Genomic DNA, 25,471 nt, shown 5'->3' on the forward strand with positions numbered 1-25,471 from the left:
TTCTGGGACCTGGGTAATGAGAATGTTACTTCTTTTGATGTTGTCCCAGAGGTCCCTTAAGATATCCTCACTTCTTTTAGTTCTTTTTCTTTTAAACTTTATTTTTATGCTTTATCTTGTGTTTTCTGTTACTTTTTGTTTTCCAGCTCACTGATGATGCTTATGTTTCATCCATTCTGCTGTTGAATACCTCTAGTGTACTTATAAGTTCAGTTTTAATATCTCTTTTGTGTTTTCTTATTTTCTATCTCTGTGTTGATGCTACTGTTGTGTTCCTCCATTGCTTAGATAGGTGAGCATCTTTATGACCGTTATTTTGAACACCATCTGGTAGATTGTGTTTCTCCATTTCATTAAGATCTTTTTCTGCAGATTTTCCTTATTTTTTGGTTTGGAATATATTCCTCTGTCTACTCATTTTGCTTGTTTATCTCTATGTATTAGGTGAAATGGCTACTTCTCTCACTCTTGTGTAGGAGCTGTTTTGTGCGGCCCAGAAGCACTATCCCCTGTGGCTGCCAGAGCTAGACACGCTGTGGGTATCCCTCCTGTGGACTGTTCATCCACTGGCTTTCATAGGGCCACCGCTGTTATGTGTGAAAGGTAGGGCTCTGGGTGCTCACCTGGCCTTTTGTATCTTGGCTACTGCATGGGGAAATGGGCTTCCAGCTTCTTGCCTATCCTGGCTTGCTCTCTTGGTGGATTGGGCATGGCCTGGGGCATTTATCTGGCTTTTTTACACCTTGGGTGCCACATGGGAGTGGACAGGGCAGGAGGCTTACCTGATCTGTTCATGGTAAGTGTAGGCAGACCATCCCCACCTACACCAAAGCACATTCTAAATAAAATGGTAAAAGGTAGGGGTGCCTGTGTGGCTCAGTCTCTTAGTCTTTTCATACTTAATTTTAGCTCAGGTCACAATCTCAGGGTCAAGAGATTGAGCCCCGTATCTGGTTCCAGCAGACTAAATGGGGTCCACCTAAAATGGTACCTTTTGGCTTATTCACCAACAAGGGAGGATGAGATTGCAAAAATGACTATTGACAACAGCCTTTCTATTCACTGTTATAATCCTTCCAGATTCCTTTTTTAAATCTCTTAAATTTATTTATTTATCTATTATTTATTTATTTCCTTGCAGATTTCTGTCTCTCTGGTAGCCACTTTAACATTAGTAAATGGGTCTTCCTCTCTTATGGTCTAAATGTTTTTTATTTCTTGCTTTTGTGATGGATCACAGGGCAAATATGTTTGGGGGGCAAGTGCTTTGAGAACAGAACTTTATTTCCTAACATACTATGATTCACCTGGTCTTGATCATTGTTGATATTAAAAACTATACATTTTAGACCTTGTCTTTACTGTGCCTGCCCTTAAGGTGAGGATTACTGATGTGGGGCACAGTCCCTTAACTTTTCCAGGGAGTGTTCTATTTGTAGGACCTCTCCCGCTTGTGCTTCATCTGGGGTGGTTTTCGGGCAAGGCCATGTCTGCCTCTTCCACTCTTCTACATGTCTCTCTTTTGACTTTTGTGTGAATGTGCTGCTCATCTAGGCCTCAGGTCCTTTTTAGGGGAAAACGATGCCATATGTAGTTTTAAGTTATTGTGTCTACAGAAGGAGGTGAGTTCAGGGTCTTCCTATTTCGCCATCTTGAACTCTCTCATGAAAAATTGGTAGGAAAAGTCTACAGTAGGTTTGTTGTTGTTGTCGTTTTGTTTTGGTTGGGTTTGGTTTTTTGCTTTGTTTTTTAAGGTATTTGAAAAAGACAGGAGAGAGCAGGTGGTATCTAGATGTGTATATGCCTCAATATTTTTAGGTTGCAAGGAACAGAAATCTAGTCAGGATAATTTAAACAAAAATGGAACTTAATGACTCGTTCTTTTTATATTCTATTATAGAAAGCAACTTGGAGTTTTAGTTAAAATTTTGAGATTAATCCCACCATTTGACTCTGGTTATGAACACCATATTTTCTATTTTAAAATCTTATTTATTTATTTATTTGACAGGCAGAGATCACAAGCAGGCAGAGAGGCAGGCAGAGAGAGAAAGAAGGAAGCAGGCTCCCTGTGGAGTAGAGAGCCCGATATGGGGCTCTATCCCAGGACTCTAGGATCATGAAACACCATATTTTCAATTAAACCTTTTTCTCTTTTTATTTTCTTATTCTCACAAGACCTGCTAAATTATTTTTTTCTTGCTCTTTGTCTTTGGTGTTGCTTGGTTATCATTGTGAGTTCTAGATTTCTATGAAAACTGTAACTTATTGACACCAGTTATTTAAATTTATGATGGAATGAAGAACAAAGAATAGAGTTTCCTGTGTAACCAAGATTTTGTGCTTCAGACCTTTTATGGAAATACTTTACTATATTGCAGTGTTTGTGTTGTTGTGGATCATAACACCCTGTTATTTAAAAAGGAAATCCATATGCGGTATTTCTTTAGAGAAAAGTAGGGCCACTCTTCCCATTGCTAGCTACTACCCAACCCCAGCTTTAGTATCATCTTCTGTGTTCTTTGAATAAAGGACATCTCTGTCCCATGCAGGACTTTAGCAGATACTCCATAGGTGACAACCTCCTTCTTGATCTCTTTTCTAGTCTTTCTTTGCATTTTTCAGGCTTCTGTGTACTTCATTTGCTAGGTCCTTCTGTTCTGTGCTCTTACTGCTTTTGACTCATCACTCTTAATACTCCTATCCCAATTTTAGTTATTTTTATTCAGCCCCTGATGTCCTTACATCAGGGGTGAAAAGGGCAAGAAGCATATCTGTCTTGTTCGTGGTGTTATTCCTATCACTTAGCACAATGAATGGCACAAAATAGGGCTCACTAATTCTAGAGTATGCTGTTCAGTACATAGTTTTTGGTTACTCTAAGAAGCAAAAAAAAAAAACTTTAAAAATGAAAAGGGCAACTTCTGACTTGTCTTCAAGTTCATAAATAATTGAAAAAGAATTTTTTGTCATTATGATTTGGAAAAAAGTAAAAAAAAAAAAGATTACAGAATGAACAAGGGGTGAACAAGAAGGGTTCTCATAGATTTCAGGCTTACTCTGTACTGAATTTAAGGTTCAAAATGAGGAACCATTTGTTGAGCTGTCATCTGATTTCAATTGCCATGGAAAGGGAGAGATGATCTCTAATATAGTCAGATCCAATCTATATAGGGTATTTGGGTCAAAATCAACATCTTGAGTTTCATTAGCAGGCATTTGCAGTGAGGCTTGCAGATGTAATTTGCTACATCCAGCTCACACCTCTGAGCAGATGGGTCTCTACACTGTGCCTAGCAGAGGTTTATTTTTTCTTCTTTGAAAGAGTTGCCTGCAACTTTAATAAAATATTTTGACAGAAATGGAATATTGAGATCATTTATAAATTAAAACTTTGCTCTTGTTGGATTTAGTGAATTTACATAGAAACTGATGTTAAAATTGTTGAGCATCTGTGAAAAACAGAAAGGCTATTTTTCCATGTAATTTTTTTTCATCCTACTGGTTTATATTTGTTCCATTTTTGAATTTTTTAATATCTTACTTTGATAAGTATAATTTCCACTTGTTCTGAAAGATGATGCTGTACTATTATAATAGTTTTCTTTTTTCCAGTTTTACTCAGTGTCTGTGACTTTAGTTTTTAATCCGTATGTAAATGAGATACCTTAGGGAAAAGAAGCAGCTCAGAAAAGAGCTTAAGATTTGTTCTTGATGTTGCTGCTGTTAAATAAATCTCTTTGAGGCCATCATATATGTATTACAAATGAAGTTAAGCTGTCGAAATGCCTAAATGTAGTTAATATAATTGTTATATACATTATTATGTTCTCAATAGCTCACATCCATCCTGCTACCTCATATGTTCAGCTATGGGTTCTGTGACTCAAAGGCTTGAAAATGAACCTTACTTTATTTATTCCCTGTCAGTCAGTTTTGTATTTCCTAACAACCCTCCTCCCTGCTATGCATGCACACATACACGCACACACACGCACACAAAAAAAATAAAACCAATATGGCAGATCCAGTGTGTCATATTTTTCCTTTAAAATAAAATATATAATTTATATTGCCTAGAGATCATAAAAATGTGTTTTTTAAATGATACCAAGGTAACATATTCTCATTAAAGGAATTTTTAAAAAATGGGGATATAAGTGGCATGTAGCATTGGTTAATTTAGGGTATAGAACACGTTGATTTGCTGCTACCTTTATATATTGCAGTATGATTACCATCGGGGTATCAGCTAACACTTCTGTAGGTCACATAATTATCATTTCTCTTTTATGGTGAAAACTTTTAATACCTAAAACAGCTTTGAAGTATATAATACAATATTATTGCCCATAATTGGGGAGTCATGCATTAGGCCTCCAGAACTTCTTCATTTTCTTGTTGTAAGTTTGTAACCTTTAATAGAATATCCCCAATTTCCCCACCCCCCAGGCCCTAATAACCACCATTCTACTCTATGTTTCTGTGAATTCACCTTCTTTAGACTGCATATGCAAGTGATATTGAGTATTTGTCTTCCTCTCTCTGTCTTAGCTCATTTAGCATAATGTCCTCATTAAAGGAAATTTTTAAAGTAAGAATATATTTGGGGCACCTGGGTGGCTCAGTCGTTAAGTGTCTGCCTTTGGCTCAGGTCATGATCCCAGAGGCCTGGGATCGAACCCTGCATCGGGCTCCCTGCTTGGCAGGAAGCCTGCTTCTCCTTCTCCTACTCCCCCTGCTTGTATTCCCTCTCGCTGTGTATCTGTTAAATAAATAAATAAAACCTTAAAAAAATAAATAAAGTAAGTAAGAATATACGGATGAAAAGAAAAATTACTTTGATGATAATTACTATTAACAATTTAATTTGTATTTCTTCCCAGTGTTTATTCTTTCTGTTTTGTGTGATAAATATATACAGACATATACACATAAAATTTTCATTCTGTAAACTGATTGTATTCATAATGTACAATTAGGATAATAACTGACAAAATTTTCAGCACTGTTTTTTTTTTTCTTTTACTATATTATCATGCACATTTCACATGGGCTTACCATATTTTGAATCCATTTCCATCTAAAAGTAAGAGGACTTTAAAGAATCTGCCTTAACTTTTTCTTAGTGTTTAGTGAATGTGGACTTGCTCCTTTCTGTAAATTGTATTTTCTTGGGTTGCAAGGAAGAAAGAAAGTCCAGTTATCTTAGGAAATGGGGGTTCAGTGATCTCCGATGGCTAACAGGAGAATATCAGAAGCGATCTTTAGTGGCCCAAGTATGGCAGACAGAGAGTGGGATGTAAATGAAGACGTACCGGTCGTCCTGCTTACCCACTGACACGTTGGGCTGGGCTTTTTTCTTCTCTACTACTGTCCTTAACATCTTTAAACACCTTTTTGAAGTATATATTTTACATTCATGACATTTACTCATTATATGAGAACAGTTCCAATGATTTTTAGTAAATTTATAAAGTTAGGCAACCATCACCACAACATAGTTTTAGAACATTTCTATCACCTCAGAGTTCCTTTATGTCCATTTTGCAATTTATTTCTGTTCCACATGCTCCAGCCCTAAGCACCACTGATCTCTCTCTTTATAAATTTGCCTTTTCTGGACATTTAATATAATGGAATCATATAACATGTGGTCTTTTTCATCTTTCTTAGTACCTTATATACTTATGTTCAGTGTATTCAGGGTACATTGGGTTTTTTCGTTTAGGATAATATTTTTTTAAAGTTCATGATGTAGCATGTGTCAGTAGTTTGTATTGCTGAGTAACATTTATTCTATAATCGTACCACACTTTGTTTATTAATTCGGCAGTTGATATTAAATTGCATTGTTACCAGTTTTTGACTGTTATGATTAATGCTGCTGTGAACATTTGGGTACGTGGTATATGGACAGATGTTATAATCCATATGGATAGAGTCTTTGGGGTGGGATTACTGGATTTTATGGTGAGTTTTTTTTGAACATTTAGGATAATGGCCAAATACTTCAGAAGCAATTGTACCATTTTTACATTCCACTATTAACATGTTAGGTTTTACTTTCAATATATCTTTGCCAGCACTTGGTATTTTTTGCCATTCTAAGAGAGTATATGGTACTTTACTGGGGAGTCACTTTGCATTTCTGTAATGACTAATGATACTGACTGATTTTTTCATGTACTTAATGTATTTGCTTAAGGAAATGTATATTTAAATCATTTGTCCATTTTTCAGTTATCTTATTTTTAAGTTGTTCTAGATGTGTATTTTTTTTCAGATATATTTGCTAATATTTTCTGTAGATTGGGGCTTTTATTTGCATTTTCCTTTTTTAAAGTTTTTATTTAAATTCCAGTTAGTTAACATACAGTGTGCTCTTAGTTTCAGGTTCTGCAGTTCCATGCAGTGCCCAGTGTTCTTACAGCAAGTGTACTCCCTAACCCCATCACCTCTTTCACCCATCCACCCGACCCACCTCCCCTCTTAACTGTCAGTTTGTTCTCTATAGTTAAGAGTCTGTTTCTTGGTTTGCCTCTCTTTTTCTCCCCTATACCACTTTGTTTTGTTTCTTAAATTCCACATATGAGTGAAATCATATGGTATTTGTCTTTCTGATGGACTTATTTTGCTTAGCAGAGTATTCTTTAGCTCCTTTTATGTCATTGCATGTGGCAAGATTTCATTTTTTTATGACAGTAATATTCCATTGTATATATATACCACATCTTCTTTATCCATTCATCAGTTGGTCGATACTTGCTCTGTTTCCATAGTTTGCATTTGCATTTTCTTAATAGTAAATTTTGAAACAGATTTTAGAATTTGATAAAATCCTCTTTTATCAATTTTATTAACTGCTTTTGGTATCTTAGTTTTAGCCTTACAGTTTGGTATGTGGTCATTTTGATGTATTTTTTGTATATGGCGTGAAGTAAGAGTTGAGAGTCTTAAGTTCATTTATTGTATGTGGATATTTAATTTTCCTAGCATTATTTGTTCAAAACACCATCCTTATGGAATTATCTTGGCACCTTTGCTGAAAAATCAACCATAAGTCTAAGGTTTTTTTGTTTATTTTCCCCTGGACTCTCAATTCTATTCCATTAATTTCTATGCTATCTTTGTCCTTGTAGCACATGATGTTGATTACTGTGGTGTGTTATATTGTCTTTAAAATTATGTGAGATAAGTCATCCAACTGTCTTTTTTCCTTAGAAATTGTTTTGTCTATTTTAGGCTCTTTACATCCTTATGCAAATTTGAGCATTAGTTTATGGGTTTCTACAAAAAGCCTGCAAAAACCTTGGTAGGAATTGCATTTAATTTATAAATAAAATGTCATGATATTTGCCATCATAAGACTATTTAGACCTTCAGCCTGTGGTCATAGAATGTTTCTCCTTTTATTCAGTAGTATTTTGCAACTGTCAGTGTCTTACCTGCCTTGTATATCCTTAATTACATTTTTAAAATGCATTTTATATATTTGAACTTGCTGTGAATGGAATTATGTTCTTATTGTCATATAAAAATATAATTCTGTATGTTTCCCTCATATCCTGGGATCTCACCGGACTTGTTTATTCTAGTTGCTTTTAGGGTGGATTCTCTGAAAATTTCTATATACCTTTCTAGTTCCTATGAACTATGCCATCTGTGAATAAAGATTTTCACTTCTTTCTTTCCAATCTGGATGTCATTAATTTTTGTTTTTAGTTTAGTACACTGGCTAAATCTCCAGTACAGTGCTGCATAGAACCAATGAGCGCACATGTCCTTGCCTTGTTCTCGAATCTAGAAAGAAAGCCTTTAGACTGTCACCACTAAGTATTATGGTAACTGTGGACTTTTCGTAGATGTCAGCATCAGGTTAAGAAAGATACATTTTTTTCTCAATTTATTGACACTTTTTACCATGCAATTATTTGGATTTTTTCAGATGCTCTTATGATCTATTGAGATACTGGCTGTGTGTGTGTGTGTGTGTGTGTGTGTGTGTGTGTGTGTGTGTTTCACTTTATACTATTAATGTGGTATATAACTTAATTTTACATAATTAAGTGATTAAATTATTAAACTAATCTTGGATTTGGAAGATGTATCTTGCTTTCTTATGGAGTATCATTGCTTTATATGGTGCTGGGAAGTTTGCCTTTTGACTTTTTTCTTACGATTTTACTAGTTCTTGAAAGAAAGAGTGTGTGAGCCAGAGGTGGGGGAGGGAGGGGGAAGAGAGAGGAAGAGAATCTTAAGTAGAGTCCACCCAGAGTCAGACAGGGAGCTCAGTCTCATGACCCCAAGATCGTGACTTGAGCTGAAACCAAGAGTCAGACACTTAACCACCTGAGCCACCATGTGCCCCATGCTTTTTTTTATTTTTTTCCTAATAATTTTTGTGTATATATTTATGACAGATTTTACTCTATAGTTTTCTGGCAGATAAGTTCTCCTTATCTGGTTTTCATAACAGGACAATTCTGGCCTTGTAGAATAACTTGGGAAATCTTTCCACCTCCTCTGTTACTGAAAGTGTGTGGAGGAATGGCATTATTTTGTTAATGTTTGATAGAATTTACTCTTGTGACTACAGGGAATGGGTGGACTGCTTTTTTTTTTTATAGAAAGTTTTTAAATTAATAATTCAGTCACTTTTTTTGTTTTTAGGTCTATTCAGATTTTCTATTCCTCTTCTAGTCAGTGTTAATAAATTCTAGTCAGCGTTAATAAATTGTCTAGAAAGTTATCCATTTATCTAAGTTCTCTTAATTGTTGGTGTATACAGAGCTCATAATACTGTTTTTTATCCTTCTTAGTTTTATTAGGGTTGGTAGTCATATTCCTTCTGTAGTTATTGATTTTGGTAATTTGTGGATTATCTTCTTTTGAAGTAAAGAGTTGTCATGTTGCTGATCTAGTCTTAGGATCAACTTTTAGTTTTATTGATTTTTTTCTGTTGTGTTTCATTCATTTCTGCTATAATCTTAATTTTTTTCTGCTTGCTTTCTGTTTGATTTTCTTTTTTTCTGATTTCTGAAGGGGAAAACTTAGGTTTTTTTTAACTTGGTTATTGATATAACAGTTTATTGTTTTATGATATAGACATTAAATGCCTATAAATTTTCTTTAAGCACTCCTTTAACTGCATTTCAGAAATTCACAAATATTGTTGTTCTTATTTACTTTACAGTATTTGTAATTTTCCTTATGTTTTCTTCTCTGGCCCTTGTGTATTTAGAAACACTGGGTTGGTTTAACTTCCAGATACTTGAAAATTTCATGGATTTCTTTTTGTTGCTGTTTTCTGATTTAACTATAGTCTAGAACATAGATTTAATAATTTAATCCCTTTAAATTTATTAACCTTTGTGTTATGGTCTATCATATGGTCTGTTTGAGAGACTGTTCCATATGTGCTTCATTGGTTTTTCTGTGGTGTGTCAGTAAGGTTGAGTGGGCTGATATTGTTGTATACTCATCTATAGACACAGTGACTTCTGATCTATTTATTTTATCAATTATTGAGAGTGGAGTATTGAAATATTCAGGTGTTACTGTTTACTTGCTTATTCTTTAAATCCTGTCAGTTTTTGCTTCTTGTATTTTGAAGCTCTGTGGTTAGATGCATATGCATATGTAATTAATTGGTAACAGCTTCCTAAAGTATTGACCCCATTATCACTATTAAGTGTCTCTTTTTCTCTCTGTAATACTCACTTTTAAAAAAAGATTTTATTATTTATTTGAGAGAGAGAGAGAGCATGAGTAGGGAGAAGGGAGGAAGAGGGAGAGAGAGAGAGGATCTTAAGCAGACTCCCTACTGAGCATGGAGCCCAACATGGGGCTGGATCCCAGGACCCTGAGATCATGACCTGAGCCAAAATCAGAGTCCGATGCCTCACCGACTGTGCCAAGCAGATACAATATATACGCCTCCTGCTTGCCCCCCCCATCTCTTTCTAAATAAAGAAATAAATATTTAAATTGGTCATTTGCTAATTATTTTCTCTTTCTTTTGTGTATTTTGTACCTCTGATCCTCTATTACTACCTCCTATATTTTAAATGTGTATTCTAGTGTACCATTCTTTTTTCTCCAATACTTACACAATATACTTTTTCAATGGTGACTATATAGGGATTGTATTATTATGCATCTGAATTTATCACACTCTAACTAAGATCTATTTTAACTTAATTTTTATGAATTATAGAAAATTTGTTCTAACGTATTTTATTCTCTACCTCATTCTGTTCATATAGATTACATCTCCATAAATAATTACCCAACAATAGTCTTATTTATTACTCTCTGCCTTTTAAAGAACTTAAGAGAAATGGGAAATAATACATTTATAGTCTTTCATATTAACCCACATCTTGTTCATATCCAGTTCTCTTCATTTTTTCCTGTCAGTTTGAATTAATATCTGATGGACTTACTTTAGTATTTCTCATAAGGCACTTTGTTAGCAATGAATCGCTCTTGTTTACCTGAGATTGTTTATCTCAGATTTTATTTTAATATTTGGAATATAATTTTTCTGGATATAGTGTGTTTGCCTTGACAGTTCATTATTTACTTTCCTATATTTTTTTCATCTCTTCTGGTATTTGAATGTAATTTCTCACTCCTTCTTTTTTTCCCCCTTAGGGTCTTTTTTTCCCCCAGTTTTTATTTAAATTCCAGTTAGTTAAGATACAGGGTAATATTAGTTTCAGGTGTAAAATTTAGTGATTCACACTTACATACGACAGCTGGTGCTCATCACAAGTTGTGACTCCTTAATCCCATCACCTATTTAACTCAATCCCGTCACCTCCACTCTGGTAACCATTAGTATGTTTTCTATAGTTAAGAGTATGTTTCTTGCTTTGCTTCTTTTTCCTCCCATGATCATTTGTTTCTTAAATTCCACTTATGAGTGAAATAATCTGGGATTTGTCTTTCTCTGACTTATCTCACTTAGCATAGTACTCTCTAGCTCTATCCATGCCATTGCAAATGGCAAAATTTCATTCTTTTTTGATGGCTGAGTAATATTCCTCTGTGTGTGTGAGTGTGTGTGTATGTGTGTGTGTTTATCAGTCTTCTTTATCCATTCATCAGTCAGTGAACATTTGGGCTCTTTCCTTAATTTGGATATTGTTGATACTCTGCCTTCTGAACTCCATTATTTTACATAAAAATCAACTTTAAAGTGTATTGATTTTCTCCTATATATAATGATTTTTTTTTTTTTTACTGCTTTCAAGAATTTCTCTGCTTCTTTAGCTTTCACCAATTTCTCTATATTAAATCTAGGTATTTGTATGTTAATTTTCATCTTATTTGGGCTTGGTTGAGCTATTTGAATGTTATGTGTTAATGCTGTTTATCAATTTTAGGATTCTTCAGCTATTGTTTCCTCAAATATTTTTCTCTTATTTTCTCTGTTCTCTCCTCCTGGGTCTTGTGTTAAATTTGTATCAGTATGTTTGATGTTGTTCTTCAGGTCTCTGAGGCTTTGTTAATTTTTTCAAAAATTTTTTCAGATTAGATAATTTCTATTGATATGTCCTCCATTTTTTAAAAAGATCCTTTCTTGGGGAACCCTCCTACACTGTTGGTGGGAATGCAAGCTGATGCAGCTGGAAAACAGCATGGAGGTTCCTCAAAATGTTGAAAATAGAACTGCCCTATGACCCAGCAATTGCACTATTGGGCATTTACCCTAAAGATACAAACGTAGTGATCCAAAGGGGCACGTGCACCCGAATGTTTATAGAAGCAATGTCCACAATAGCCAAACTATGGAAAGAACCTAGATGTCCATCAACAGATGAATGGATCAAGAAGATGTAGTATATATACACAGTGGAATACTATGCAGCCGTCAAAAGAAATGAAATCTTGCCATTTGCGACAACATGGATGGAACTAGAGCGTATCATGCTTAGCGAAATAAGTCAAGCAGAGAAAGACAACTATCATATGATCTCCCTGATATGAGGAAGTGGTGATGCAACATGGGGGCTTAAGTGGGTAGGAGAAGAATAAATGAAACAAGATGGGATTGGGAGGGAGACAAACCATAAGTGACTCTTAATCTCACAAAACAAACTGAGGGTTGCTGGGGGGAGGGGTTTGGGGAGAAGGGGGTGGGATTATGGACGTTGGGGAGGGTATGTGCTTTGGTGAGTGCTGTGAAGTGTGTAAACCTGGTGATTCACAGACCTGTACCCCTGGGGATAAAAATATATGTTTATAAAAAGTAAAAAATTAAAAAAAAAAAGATCCTTTCTTCTTTCTCTTTTCTTTTCCCTTCCCTTCCTGTCCCTTTTCTTTCTTTTCCTTTCCTTTCTATTTGTTAGCATGAGCAGGGAGAGGGACAGAGAGGGAGGGAGAGGAAGATGGAAAGAATCTCAGGCAGACTCCAGAATTGAGCGTGGAGATCAATGCAGGGCTTGATCTCATGACTTAGAGATCATGATTTGAACTGAAACAGTCACTTAACCAACTGCTCTACCTAGATGCCCTGATAAGTTTCTTAAATATAAGTGAAATAATATAGCACTTTTCATTCTCTGTCTTATTTCACTTATCATAATACCCTCTATGTCCATCCATCTTTTCCAAATATATGCTCTCATTCTTTTTCCTGGCCACGTAATATTCAAGTGTGTTTCTTATCAATTAATCTGTTGATTGACACTTAGGTTGCTTTCATGTTTTGGCTCTTGTAAATAGTGCTGCAGTAAATGTAGAGGTGCATATATCCTTTTGAGTTAGTGTTTTTGTTTCCACTGGGAAAATACCCAATAGTGAAATTATTGGATCATATAGTATTTCAATTTTTAATTTTTTGAGGGATCTCCATATTATTGTCCACTGTAGCTACACTGGTTTTGCATTCCCACCAATAGCACATGAGTGTTCTTTTTGTCTACATCCTTTCCAATACTTGTTTCTTATGTTTTTGTTACATTTTGACAGGTAGGAGGTGACATCTTATTGTGGCTTTTGATTTGCAGTTCCCTGATGAGTGAGGTTGAGCATTTTTATGTATCTGTTAGCCATCTGGACGTCTTCTTTGGAGAAATGTCTATACATGTCTTTTGTCCACTTTTAATTGAATTATTCATTGTGTGTGTGTCTTGTATAAGTTATTTATGTATTTTAGATACAAACCCTTTATTGGATATGTCATTTGCAAATATATTTTCCCATTCCTTAGGTCTCCTTTTAGCTGTGCTGTTTCCTTTGCTGTGCACAAGCTTTTTATTTTGATGTTGTCCCTATAGTTTACTTTTGTATTTATTTCCCTTGCTTCAGGAGAAAGTTAGAAAAACGTTGCTACAGCAAATGTCAGAAAAATTACTGCCAGTGCTCTCTTCTAGGATTTTCATGGTTTCTGGTTTTATTATTTTATTTTTATTTTTATTTTTTCCCCACTCTGAGTAGAATTTTAATCACACATGCTTTATGTAATCTGTACACAGGACATAAACAACTTACAAGACAATAAATCTGAAATCAAATGTACATATTGATATTTGCTTCTGAGATATGATTTGGACACCCATCTAGAAGGAAAATGTCATTTCTCTACTCAGTACTACATTTAAGGAAGTAAATGATCTGTACATCTTCCATCACCCACTGGTTATGTACTCTTAGCTTCATCCATGACAACCTCAACACCAGGTCATCTTTGAACCAGCCCTCTGCTCTTCTACAAATACCAGGTTTTCATGCTTCCCAGGGCTCCAGTCTTCATACATGAATAATTCTTGATGTCCCCTTGTGGGTTCCTGGGTTAAAATGCCCACTGTCTATTGCTTTTCTCTCCAAAAGTTACTCACTGTTTTACCTCTTTTTTAAAAAAATTTATTTATTTTCAGCGTAACAGAATTCATTGTTTATGTACCACACCCAGTGCTCCATGCAATACGTGCCCTCCATAAAACCCACCACCTGGCTCCCCCAACCTCCCACCCCTGCCCCTTCAAAACCCTCAGATTGTTTTTCAGAGTCCATAGTCTCTCGTGGTTCATCTCCCCTTCCAATTTCCCTCAACTCCCTTCTCCATCTCTCCTTGTCCTCCATGTTATTTGTTATGCTCCACAAATAAGTGAAACCATATGATAATTGACTCTCTCTGCTTGATTTATTTCACTCAGCATAATCTCTTCCAGTCCCCTCCATGTTGCTACAAAAGTTGGGTATTCATCCTTTCTGATGGAGGCATAATACTCCATAGTGTATATGGACCACATCTTCCTTATCCATTCATCCGTTGAAGGGCATCTTGGTTCTTTCCACAGTTTGGTGACCGTGGCCATTGCTGCTATAAACATCGGGGTACAGATGGCCCTTCCTTTCACTACATCTGTATCTTTGTGGTAAATACCCAGTAGTACAATTGCAGGGTCATACAGAACTCTATTTTTATTTTTTTTTAAAGATTTTATTTATTTATTTGACAGAGATCACAAGCAGGCAGAGGGGCAGGCAGAGAGAGAGGAGGAAGCAGGCTCCCTGCCGAGCAGAGAGCCCGATGCTGGGCTCGATCCCAGGACCCTGAGATCATGACCTGAGCCAAAGGCAGCGGTTTAACCCACTGAGCCACCAGGAGCCCCTCTATTTTTAATTTCTTAAGGAACATCCACACTGTTTTCCAACGTGGCTGCATCAACTTGCATTCCCACCAACAGTGTAAGAGGGTTCCCCTTTCTCCACATCCTCTCCAACACACGTTGTTTCCTGTCTTGTTAATTTTGGCCATTCTAACTGGTATTAGAATTTAACTGGTATTCTAACTGGTGGTATCTCAATGTGGTTTTAATTTGAACCTCCCTGATGGCTAGTGATGATGAACATTTTTTATGTGTCTGATAGCCATTTATATGTCTTCATTGGAGAAGTGTCTGTTCATGTGTTCTGCCCATTTTTTGACATGATTATCTGTTTTGTGTGTGTTGAGTTTGAGAAGTTCTTTATAGATCCTGGATATCAACCTTTTGTGTGTACTGTCATTTGCAAATGTCTTCTCCCATTCTGTGGGTTGCCTCTTTGTTTTGTTGACTGTTTCCTTTGCTGTGCAGAAGCTTTTGATCTTGATGAAGTCCCAAAAGTTCACTTTCACTTTTGTTTCCTTTGCCTTTGGAGGCATATCTTGAAAGAAGTTGCTGTGGCTTATATCGAAGAGGTTACTGCCTATATTCTCCTCTAAGATTCTGATGGATTCCTGTCTCATGTTGAGGTCTTTTATCCATTTCGAGTTTATCTTTGTGTACGGTGTAAGAGAATGGTCGAGTTTCATTCTTCTACATATAGCTGTCCAATTTTCCCAGCACCATTTATTGAAGAGACTGTCTTTTTTCCTATTTTTATTTTTAGGTCTTTAATCTATTTTGAATTTATTTTTTGTGTTTGGTATTAGAAAATAATCCTTCAGGGGCACCTGGGTGGCTCGGTGGGTTAAGCCTCTGCCTTCGGCTCAGGTTATAATCTCAGGGTCCTGGGATGGAGCCCCACATCGGGCTCTCTGCTGAGCCCGCTTCCCCTCTTTCTACCTGCCTCTCTGCCTACTGCTAATCCCTCTTTCTCTGTGTCAAATAAATAAATAAATAAATCTTTTAAAAAAAAAGAAAAAGAAAAAAGTAATCCTTCATTCTTTTGCTTGTAGCTGTCCAGTTTTCCCATTACCATATATTGAAAATACTGTCTTTTCCTCATTGTATAGTCTTGCCTCCTTTATCATAGATTAGTTGACCATATAAGTATGTTTATTCCTGGGCTGTATATTTGGTTCCATTAATCTTTGTGAATATTTCTGTGTGAGTACATACTGTTTTGATAACTACAGCTTTATCGCATATCTTGAAATCTGGTATTGTGAATCCTGCAACTTTGTTCTTCTTTCTCAGGATTGTTTTGGTTTTGGGGGGGTTTCTGTAATCTGTACAAATATTGTTATTCTTTGTTCTAGTTATGTGAAAAATGTTCTTGGTATTTTGATAGGAATTGTATTGAATCTGTAGATTGCTTCAGGTAATATGGACATTTTAACAATATTAATTCTTCCAATCTGTGAGCATAAACTCTCTTTCTCTGTGTTTGTGTTGTCTTAAATGTCTTTCATCAGTGTTTTACAGTTTTTAGAATACAGATCTTGCACCTCCATGGTTGTTTACTCATAGGTATTTTATTCTCCTTGGTGCAGTTTGAGTGTGTGTGTATAATACATATATAATTTTCTTTGTTATCTAAACCAGTTTTTTATCTTCTGCTTCTAGTATCATGCAAAATCAGTAACATATTACAATGTAAGGAAATCCACTGTGTGTACTTTTTTAACGCTTTTCTCGTAATAAGTGAATGTTATCTAATAAACTCTAGTGCTCTCTTCCTCATTTTTGACACATAACACAGTCTTACTGAGTTTTCTTTATGTATTTATTTTTCCCCAAAGCCCGGTCCTATTCATGCTCTTTCAAATTATTTAATCTGAATTAAAACAGTGTTGTGTTTGTCATTTTCATGATAATTATCTTATTGGTATCTTTTTCTCTGTCAGTAATAGTTTTCACAAATTCACACAGAAATGGAATTATAAGTTTTGTTTTTCATTTTTCTTAGTTCTTTAGATCCTTTGAAAATATCTGAATTCTACCAGCAATAATTTATCTAAAATAAAACATGTTACTGCATTAGAACTTTACAATTAAATTTTAAAATACTGGTCTTGAAAGTCTCAGAATAGTTCATGGTTCTGGCCTGCCATGTATCATATGAACATGAATGTGCCAGGTGAACATATTTTAGGGAGTCCCTAGAACATTATGTTCCCAGTTTTATAAATAGGTAAGGTGTTTTTATTTTGTTTGCACCTGTATTCAAGAGGAATACTTGTGCAGCTAATGATTTGCTGTGTTTTGATAATTTTTTTCTCAATGATTAATTGTGGGAGTTATTGTCATTACATGTTAAGATCCCAACTTGTAGGTGGAGTTTGCTTTTTAAAAGACAACCTGCAGGGGGCCTGGGTGGCTCAGTTGGTTAAGAGTCTGTCTTTGGCTCAGGTCATGATCCCAGGGGTCCTGGGAACAAGTCCTGCATTGGGCTCCCTGCTCAGCAGGGAGCCTGCTTATTTCTCTTCCACTCTTCCTGCTTGTGTTTCCTCTCTCGCTGTATCTCTCTCTTTCAAATATATAAGTAAAATTAAAAAAAAAAAAAGACAATCTGCAGACTAAATAAATGGGCATAAAGTTCTGTTTAAGACTTAGAATATGATAAAACAAATTTCAATTTATTGGTCTCATTCCAAAAGAGAAGCAGAGATACATCTGCCATAGTACTAATGTTGTTTGAGATTTTATTTTTAATTTGACAAATTTAAATTCAGTGCTCTTCATCCAACATACCCACCATTTAGCCTTTCTTGGATAACATAAAATTTGAAAAACTATATATAGCTCACTACCAGTTTTAAAATATCTAACCTGAAATCATTCCAGAATATTTTAAGACAAATTTGGCAAAGAGTTTATTTTGTAAAATAGCATGGAACTTTGTGTAGGTTTTAAAATAATTTTAGAATTAGTTACAGATAATTTAAAGTTTGTCATTCTTTCTTGGGGGCAAATATTTTAAATCTTAAGACAGGCAGAGTACCACAGTGCTGACCACATACTATTATGTAGTTTTCATTGTTTCCAGTCAAGTTATTGTGCCCTACTATGTAGCTAGATTTATTCTAGTATCCAGGTCTCAATTTCAAGGATTCCAATTTTAATCTTATGAACTATATTTGGTCAGGACATTTTGAGTATTCAAACTTAAAAGAATCTATCTTGTAGTATCTACTCAATATCACCATTCATAGTTCAAATGGTTACTTATATTCCATGTATATGTGTGTATATGTATAAATATATAGTCTGATCCAGTTTGTAATTCACTTGGTATTTTTACTGTCACTGGAAGATAATCTGAATGTAAAATTACAGTATGATCCTGCTTCTGCATGGGCATATCCAGCAAAATGCAGGAAAAAAAAAAAAGACATGAAGGAAATATTAGTTGCGTTAATAGTTGTTATTGGGAGTGGCAAGGTTTTGACTAGTTTTGATATTTCTTCTTTATATATTTTCTAATTTATCTTTTGCGATGTATCAGTACCTCTCATTTTGGCAAGTTTTGATTTTTCTTCTTAGATATAAATATTTTCTGCTTAGGAAAATATTTTTAGGACTGGTTTTTATTTTTCTTTACATATTGTCTAACTTATATGCAGTGAGGTATTCTTCTCTATTTAGAAAAAATGTATTTTCAATTTGCTTAAAAATAATTTAGCTCTCATAACAATGTCTATAATGTCTATACTTACAAGTGCTAGTAGAATTGCAAACTCAAAACTGTAAGTCATAGAAACCTATTTTGCATTAGTTGGCATCTCAAGAGTAAATGTTAATAAATACTCCAATACTCAGTATACTTGAAAAAATCATTTCACAAAGTACTTTATAACCACATTAAAATGGTTTTATCTCGTAATTTTTGTTCATGAATTAATCTCTGATACATAAATAAAAGAAAAAAGTATAAAAAAAGGAAAGGAATTTTACTTTTACTCCTGATATTTATGAGTGCTTATTTTTCATCAAGTATATTTTATTTTAAAATAACATATTATACCTAACAATCACCAGCGGAAAATAACAAAATGCATCTTGGGTCTTACCCCCAGAGATTCTGCTTAAGAAGGTCTGAATTAGAAACCAAGAATCTATGGTTTATATGTGCACCCACATGATTTTGGTGCAGGTGATCCAACAGATGATAATAGATTATTCTTTTCCTCTCTTATTCCTCTGCTAGATCTATGGTCTCCAAGGTATAATGACTACATCCCCAGCAATTGTACAGTACAACCCACTAGGATGAAGGAAAACGAAGTTAGAATTTCTATTTATATCTCCATCTCATTTCCTTAAGTTCTATTTCTATATGTTTCGTAATGTATATAATTACTGATATATACAGTATAGTATACTGATATAATACAGTATAATATTGTATTATTTCTGTATGTTTTATGATGTATATAATTCTTGATATGTAGTATAATTAATATAAATATAAACATTTTTCAAAATTACTTTTAAACAGCATATAAATTGTTTAGCACATTGGTCTCTGGTATTGTCGCTTTTTTGATGCTGTATTAAATGTTTTATATTTCAAAATTAGATGATAGACCCCTTATTATCAAGTGACAACTATATTTTTATATATGTGCTTATCTGCCCCCTTTGTCCTTGTTACCAGGTAATGCTTTTCCTTGGACTATCAGCTTGCATCATTTCAGCATGTATACCCTTTTTGGTAAACAAGTGACACTTTGCCTCGTGGAACCAATGGGTTGTACCTCTACTCTAGCTGTTACATCTCAGAAACTACTCGCTACAGGACCTGATACAAGGCATTCATTTGTCGTCTGTCTCCATGTTGAGCTAGAGTCACTTCAGATAAAATGCTCGAACCCTCAGGTTAGTATAGTTGATTCATGAAAGGAAATTTAAAATAATGTGATTTAAGGACAATTGTTGTGAACTTTATAAAGGTTTCTCTTCTGTTTAGTGTCCTAAATGATTTTTCACAGAGCCATCAAGATCAGAATGGTTAGATTAAGAATTGCTTTGAAGCTTTCTCAAGTTTTGTAACTTAAACTCTTCTGAAAATGTAATGGTGGCAGCATAAATGAATCTTTTGGCTGAAAGAATGAAATCAAGTTTCAGGTATAAAGTGTTTAAACACTGAAGGACTGACTGCTTTATTATCAACCTGGAAGAGTCTTTTAACATGCTCAAATACAATTTCAACAAGATTCTTACTTAGAACTTCTTTTGCTCTATACATAATATTTTTAAAAAGCTCTGTTAACTACTTAAGAAATATATTTTACTAATCTCATAACATTTCAGTTGGTATGGGCCAAGGGTGTTGAATTCTGTAGTGTTACAATGTAATATGAATTCCAGTCTCCCAGATTTATACAAATTATTGTGTATAGTTAACTTGTTTCTTTAACCTTAAGCAGACTGTGGTATACTTTCTACATAGATTGTCAGTGTTGAATACCACTGAAATTATATTTTAAAAAAATTATTTTTAGATAGGTATTCGATCTGACAGGTCAATATTGATAAATCTGTGTTTATCTCAGCATTAGTGGTTATAAGCCATTAACTAAGCTCATTTTTAGACTGCATTTTTTTAAAGTGGGTTCAAATATTATTTCATATTTTATACAGCCTCCTTACTGATATCATCCTCCTTTCTCCTCTTCTTCCTGCCTGGTTAATGGAGGATTAAAGGGACCTAATGGCTGCCAGATTTCTAAATATCATGTGAACTGGTACAGTGTAAACTCTAATTAGACTATGAAAATTTTCAACATATAATCTTCTAAAATAACTACTAAAAATAAAATGTAAAAATACAAAGAGATATGGCTAAGAGATATATTAAAATGGAATACCAAAAATATTCAAATGATCTTTAAAAAAGTCAAGAAATGGTAACAGAGTTTAAAAACTGGATAGAAACAGAAATGAAATGTTATCATTTGCAACGATGTAAATGGAGCTATAGTCTATTATGCTAAGTGAAATAAGTAAGTCAGAGAAAGATAAATACCATATGATTTTACTTATATGTGGAATTTAAGGAACAAAGCAGGTGAACATAGGGGAAGGGGGGAAAAAAGAGGGAGGCAAACCATAAAAGACTCTTAACTATAGAGAACAAACTGAGGATTAATGGAGTATAGGCAGGCAGGGCATGGGCTAAATAGGTGATGGGTTTTAAGGGGGGTACTTGTTGTGAGGAGCCCTAAGTGTTATATGTAAGTGATGAATCACTGAATTCTGCTGAAACCAGTATTACCCTGTATGTAAAAAAGTTAGTATTTAAATAAAAACTTGTAACATAAATAAATAAATAAATAAAATGATAGAGCTGAGCTATTCTCACCAACAGTGTTAAATGTTAATGATGTTAACTAGGAGTGTTTAGATCATGAGTTAGCAAACAAAAGCCTGCAGGCCAAAAAACCCAGTTTTTATATTTTGTCTGAGGTTGCAGTTATGCAGAATTAAGTAGCAGCCCCAGAAAACAATACGGCTCACAAAGCCTAGAATATTTACTATCTGACCCTTTAGCAGAAAGTTTGCTGACCTCTGGTCCAGCTATTCCTATGAAAAGGCAGAGATTTATAGAGTAAGACTCCACTGTATATTGCTTCAAAGAGAAGCACTTGAAACATAAAGAAACAGATATAAATAAATGCATAGGAACAGTATACCATACAGACAGTGTAAGATGGCTGGACTTGCTTATTTTAATATCAAATAAACTAAAGAAAAAGGGTATTTTTTTTTAAAGATTGTATTTATTTGACAGAGAGACCAAAATAGGCAGAGAGGCAGGTGGCGAGGGGGGTGGAGTTGAGGGGTGGTTGGGTGGGGGTGTACAAAATTTCAGCTCCCTGCTGAGCAGAGAGCCTGACGCTGGGCTTGATCCCAGGACCCTGAGATCCTGAACCTGAGCTACAGGCAGAGGCTTAACCTACTAAGCCACCCAGGTGCCCCAAGAAAAAGGGTATTACCAGAGATAAATAATGACATGAAACAAAAATGGGTGGAATTAAAGAAAAAAAAGATGATTCTATTCAGTACTGCATAGTAAGAACTTTTTTTTCACAATCTCAGCAGTTTTAAAGCAACTAGAAGAAAAATAAATACCACACACAGTAGGGGAGTTTATAACACCTTTCTCAGCAATTGATAAAGCAACCAGATAAAAGTAAATAATTGGAGATCTAGAAGAATGAAAAATACTACACACTCATCTTGATCTAATTGACATTTATGGAACACTGTATCTAACAAACATGGACTACATGTTTTTATCAGATGTACTTTGTCTCATTTTGTTTACAAGATCAAAATAAAGTGTATTATCTAATCATAATCAAAATGTATTAAAAATCAGTAATAAACTGTAGAAAAACTGTATATATCTAGAAAATAAAGATGCTTCTAAATAATCTATGAACCAAAGACAAAATCACTGGGACGTAAGAAAATATTTTGGTTGAATGACCAAAAAAAGTGGACATAGTAAAGTAATCTTCAGAGGAAAAACATAATTTTCAATATTTACATTAGAAAGGAAAAAAGATCTTAAGTCATTCATTTAAGGGTCCTCTCTAGAAAGCTAAAAAAAGAACAAGGTAAACCCGAAAGAAGTAAAAGGCCAAAAATAATAAAGATAAGAGCAGAGAAGACTAGTACAATAAAAAAAGAGAGAAAGATAAAATGCAAATTACCCACTGGGAATGAAGAAGGAGGTTTATCACACAGATCCTATAGACTTTTAAAAAAATAATAGAAATATGAACAACTTTATGCCAGCAAGTGTAACAATTTAGATGAAATAGAAATTTTTACTGTAAAATTACTGTACAGAAAAATATAAAAAATAGAAAATCTGAATATCCTTTTAATTCTATAAAAGAAATTAAATGTGATATCAAAATAAGTTTTAAAGAAAAGTTCAGGCCCCAGTGGGTGAATTTTACCAAATATTCAAGGGGAAAAAAATAGGAAATTTTCACAAATTTTTTTCCAGAGATATAGAATGAAAGATTCCTTCCCAAATTGTTTTATTTATTTTTTTTAAAGATTTTATTTATTTATTTGACAGAGAGAGATCACAAGTAGGCAGAGAGGCAGGCAGAAGGTGGGCGGGGGGTAAGCAGGCCCTCTGCTGAGCAGAGAGCCAGATGCAGGGCTCAATCCCAGGACCCTGAGATCATGACCTGAGCCAAAGGCGAGGCTTTAACCCACTTTAACCCCATTAATAAATGGTGATAAAGTAGGATTCATCTTAGAAATTCAAATTTGGTGTAATATTAAAAAATCATTTAGTAGAATTCACCATATCAATAGAAGAGCTGAGAAAAATCCTATGAAAATTTCCATAGATGCAAGCAAAACATTTGACAAAATTTAACCATCCATTCATGATAAAAACTCTAAACAAATTACAAATATTAGAGAATTTTTCAAAGCTGGTAAAGGATATATGTAGGAAATCAAATATCATATTGAATTATTTTCCACTAAAACACAAAAAAAACCCAGAATGCCTGATTTTTATTACTTAATCTGTATCATACTAGATGTCCTAGCCATTCCAATAAACCAAAGGAAATTAAAAGGCATAAAGATAAGGAAAAGGTGAAGATCTTTCTATTTGTTTATGATAAAATGTTTTATAGAAAATCCTAGAGGAATTAACAACCTATTAATAAAATTATCAAGGTTGTAGGAGACAAGAGTAATGAATAAAAATCAGTTGTATTTTTGCATAGTAGCAGCAAACAACTAGAAACTGGAATGAATCCATTCTACTTACATTGATGCCCAGAAACGTGAACAAATGAATCTAACTAAAGATGTCCAAGTTTTACTGTGAAAACCAGAAAGCATTGCTGGGAGAATTTAAAGAACCTAACTGGAGAGATATACCTATTCATAGATCGGATCAGTCAATATTGTTCAAAGGGCAGCTCTTCCCAAATTGATTTTGATATTGGGCATAATCAAGTTTAAAAACATTTTCTCTTTGAAAGACACAATAAGATAGCAGAAAGTCATATACTAGGAGAAAGTGTTTAGTTTGTTTTATAAAGTTTTAAGGGGTGCCTGGGTGGCTTAGTCATTAAGCGTCTGCCTTCAGCTCAGGTCATGATCCCAGAGTCCTGGAATTGAGCCCCACATTGGTCTTTCTGCTCAGCGGGAAGCCTGCTTCCACCTCTCCCCCCCCCCACCCCGCCCCTGCTCATGTTCCCTCTCTCTCTGTGTCTTTCTCTGTCAAATAAGTAAAATCATTTTTAAAAATTAAAAAAAATAAAGTTTTAATGTATTAGACCATGCGTGGCATGGGGGGCCGTGGAGGCAGGAGAAGCAGAGGGAGAGGGAAGGAGAGAATCTCAAGTACTACAAGTCCAATACTATAGACCTCATCCAGAAGTGAGGAGAACAAAGATGAATAAGATAAACACATTGTTGGGGAGCAAGACTATTCTGTCCCTTCAAGGTCCTTCTAGATGGACTAAGAATCAAGTTGACATCAGAGAGATTAACAGAAGAAAATCAAATTTAATATTTGGGTTGAAAGACTTAAATGTGAGAAAGGAAACCATCAAACTCTTAGGGGAGAACACAGTCGTACATACTTATATACATACGATGGAATATTACTCAGCCTTCGAGGAGAATGAAGTATTGCCATTTGCAAGGGCATCTATGGAGCTAGAGTCTATTATGTAAAGTGAAATAAGTCAGTCAGAGAAAGACAAAACCATATGATTTCACCCACATGTAGAATTAAAGAAACAAAACAGATGAGTATAAGGGTGGGGAGGGAGAAAGACGGAAGCAAACCATAATAGACTTTGAACTGTAAAGAACAGAGTGTTGATGGAGGGAGGAGGTGAGGGGTAGGCCAAATGGGTAATGGGCACTTATAATGAGTACTGGGTGTTATATTAAGTGATGAATGACTAAAATCTATCCCTGAAACCAGTATTACTTTATATGTTAACTTAGTAAAATTTAAATAAAAACCTGAAACAACAATAAAAAATAGCATATGTGTGGAGAATCCACAAGAAATAGAAATTCCAAAGATAGGGGCACCTGGGTGGCTCAGTGGGTTAAGCCTCTGTCTTCGGCCCAGGTCATGATCCCAGGGTCCTGGGGTCGAGCCCCACGTCGGGCTCTCTCCTTGGCTGGGATCCTGCTTTTCCCTCTCTCTCTACCTGCCTCTCTGCCTACTTGTGACCTCTCTGTCTCTCTCTGTCAAATAAACAAATAAAATCTTAAAAAAAAAAATTGTGTATATATGTCATCTTGGACTGAGGTGAAGGAACAGGGGTCTGGACTTCAGAGGAAAGGAATGCAATTTATAGGAAGATGAAAAAGAGCAAATGTTTAGTAAATGAATATTTACTGGGCCACTCAGAAACAATGGGACATAGAGGAATTTGATCAAGCAGGCCTTGCTCTATGTTCCTCCCAGTCTACCATACCTCGTTCATAACATACTATAGTTCTTAGTCTCATAGTTCTCTTCCTGGAGCAGGTCCTCTGCCTAAATGCTTTGAGGCAGTTCTGGGGGAGGTAAAGAGCTTTACCGGAATCTACCGGGTTTTGATTGCTTTTTAATTCAATATAATCTTCATGTCAGAGTGGGCCATCATGGGGCAGCCTGTCCTATGCAACATGAAGAAGGCCATGCCTGCACACATCTTAATGCAGCTGTTAAAAGCCACAGATAAAGAGCAAATCTTGAAAGTACCATGAGAAAAATAATGCATTACTGCAAGAGAACCAAGATTTGATTGATT

General features: G+C 34.9%; 1 protein-coding gene across 10 annotated transcripts in view; it reads left to right on the forward strand.

The window, feature by feature from the left end:
• VPS13B (vacuolar protein sorting 13 homolog B) overlaps positions 1–25,471 on the forward strand; it is a 769,746-nt gene that overhangs the window by 377,765 nt on the left and 366,510 nt on the right. For all 10 annotated transcript variants that reach the window (XM_032316092.1, XM_032316089.1, XM_032316090.1 and 7 more), the window contains one exon: positions 19,321–19,541. In XM_032316092.1, the coding sequence (XP_032171983.1) occupies positions 19,321–19,541 (221 nt within the window). The remainder of the gene's footprint in view (positions 1–19,320; positions 19,542–25,471) is intronic.

The sequence above is a fragment of the Mustela erminea genome, chromosome 16, assembly GCF_009829155.1.
Source record: "Mustela erminea isolate mMusErm1 chromosome 16, mMusErm1.Pri, whole genome shotgun sequence".
Taxonomy (NCBI): domain Eukaryota; kingdom Metazoa; phylum Chordata; class Mammalia; order Carnivora; family Mustelidae; genus Mustela; species Mustela erminea.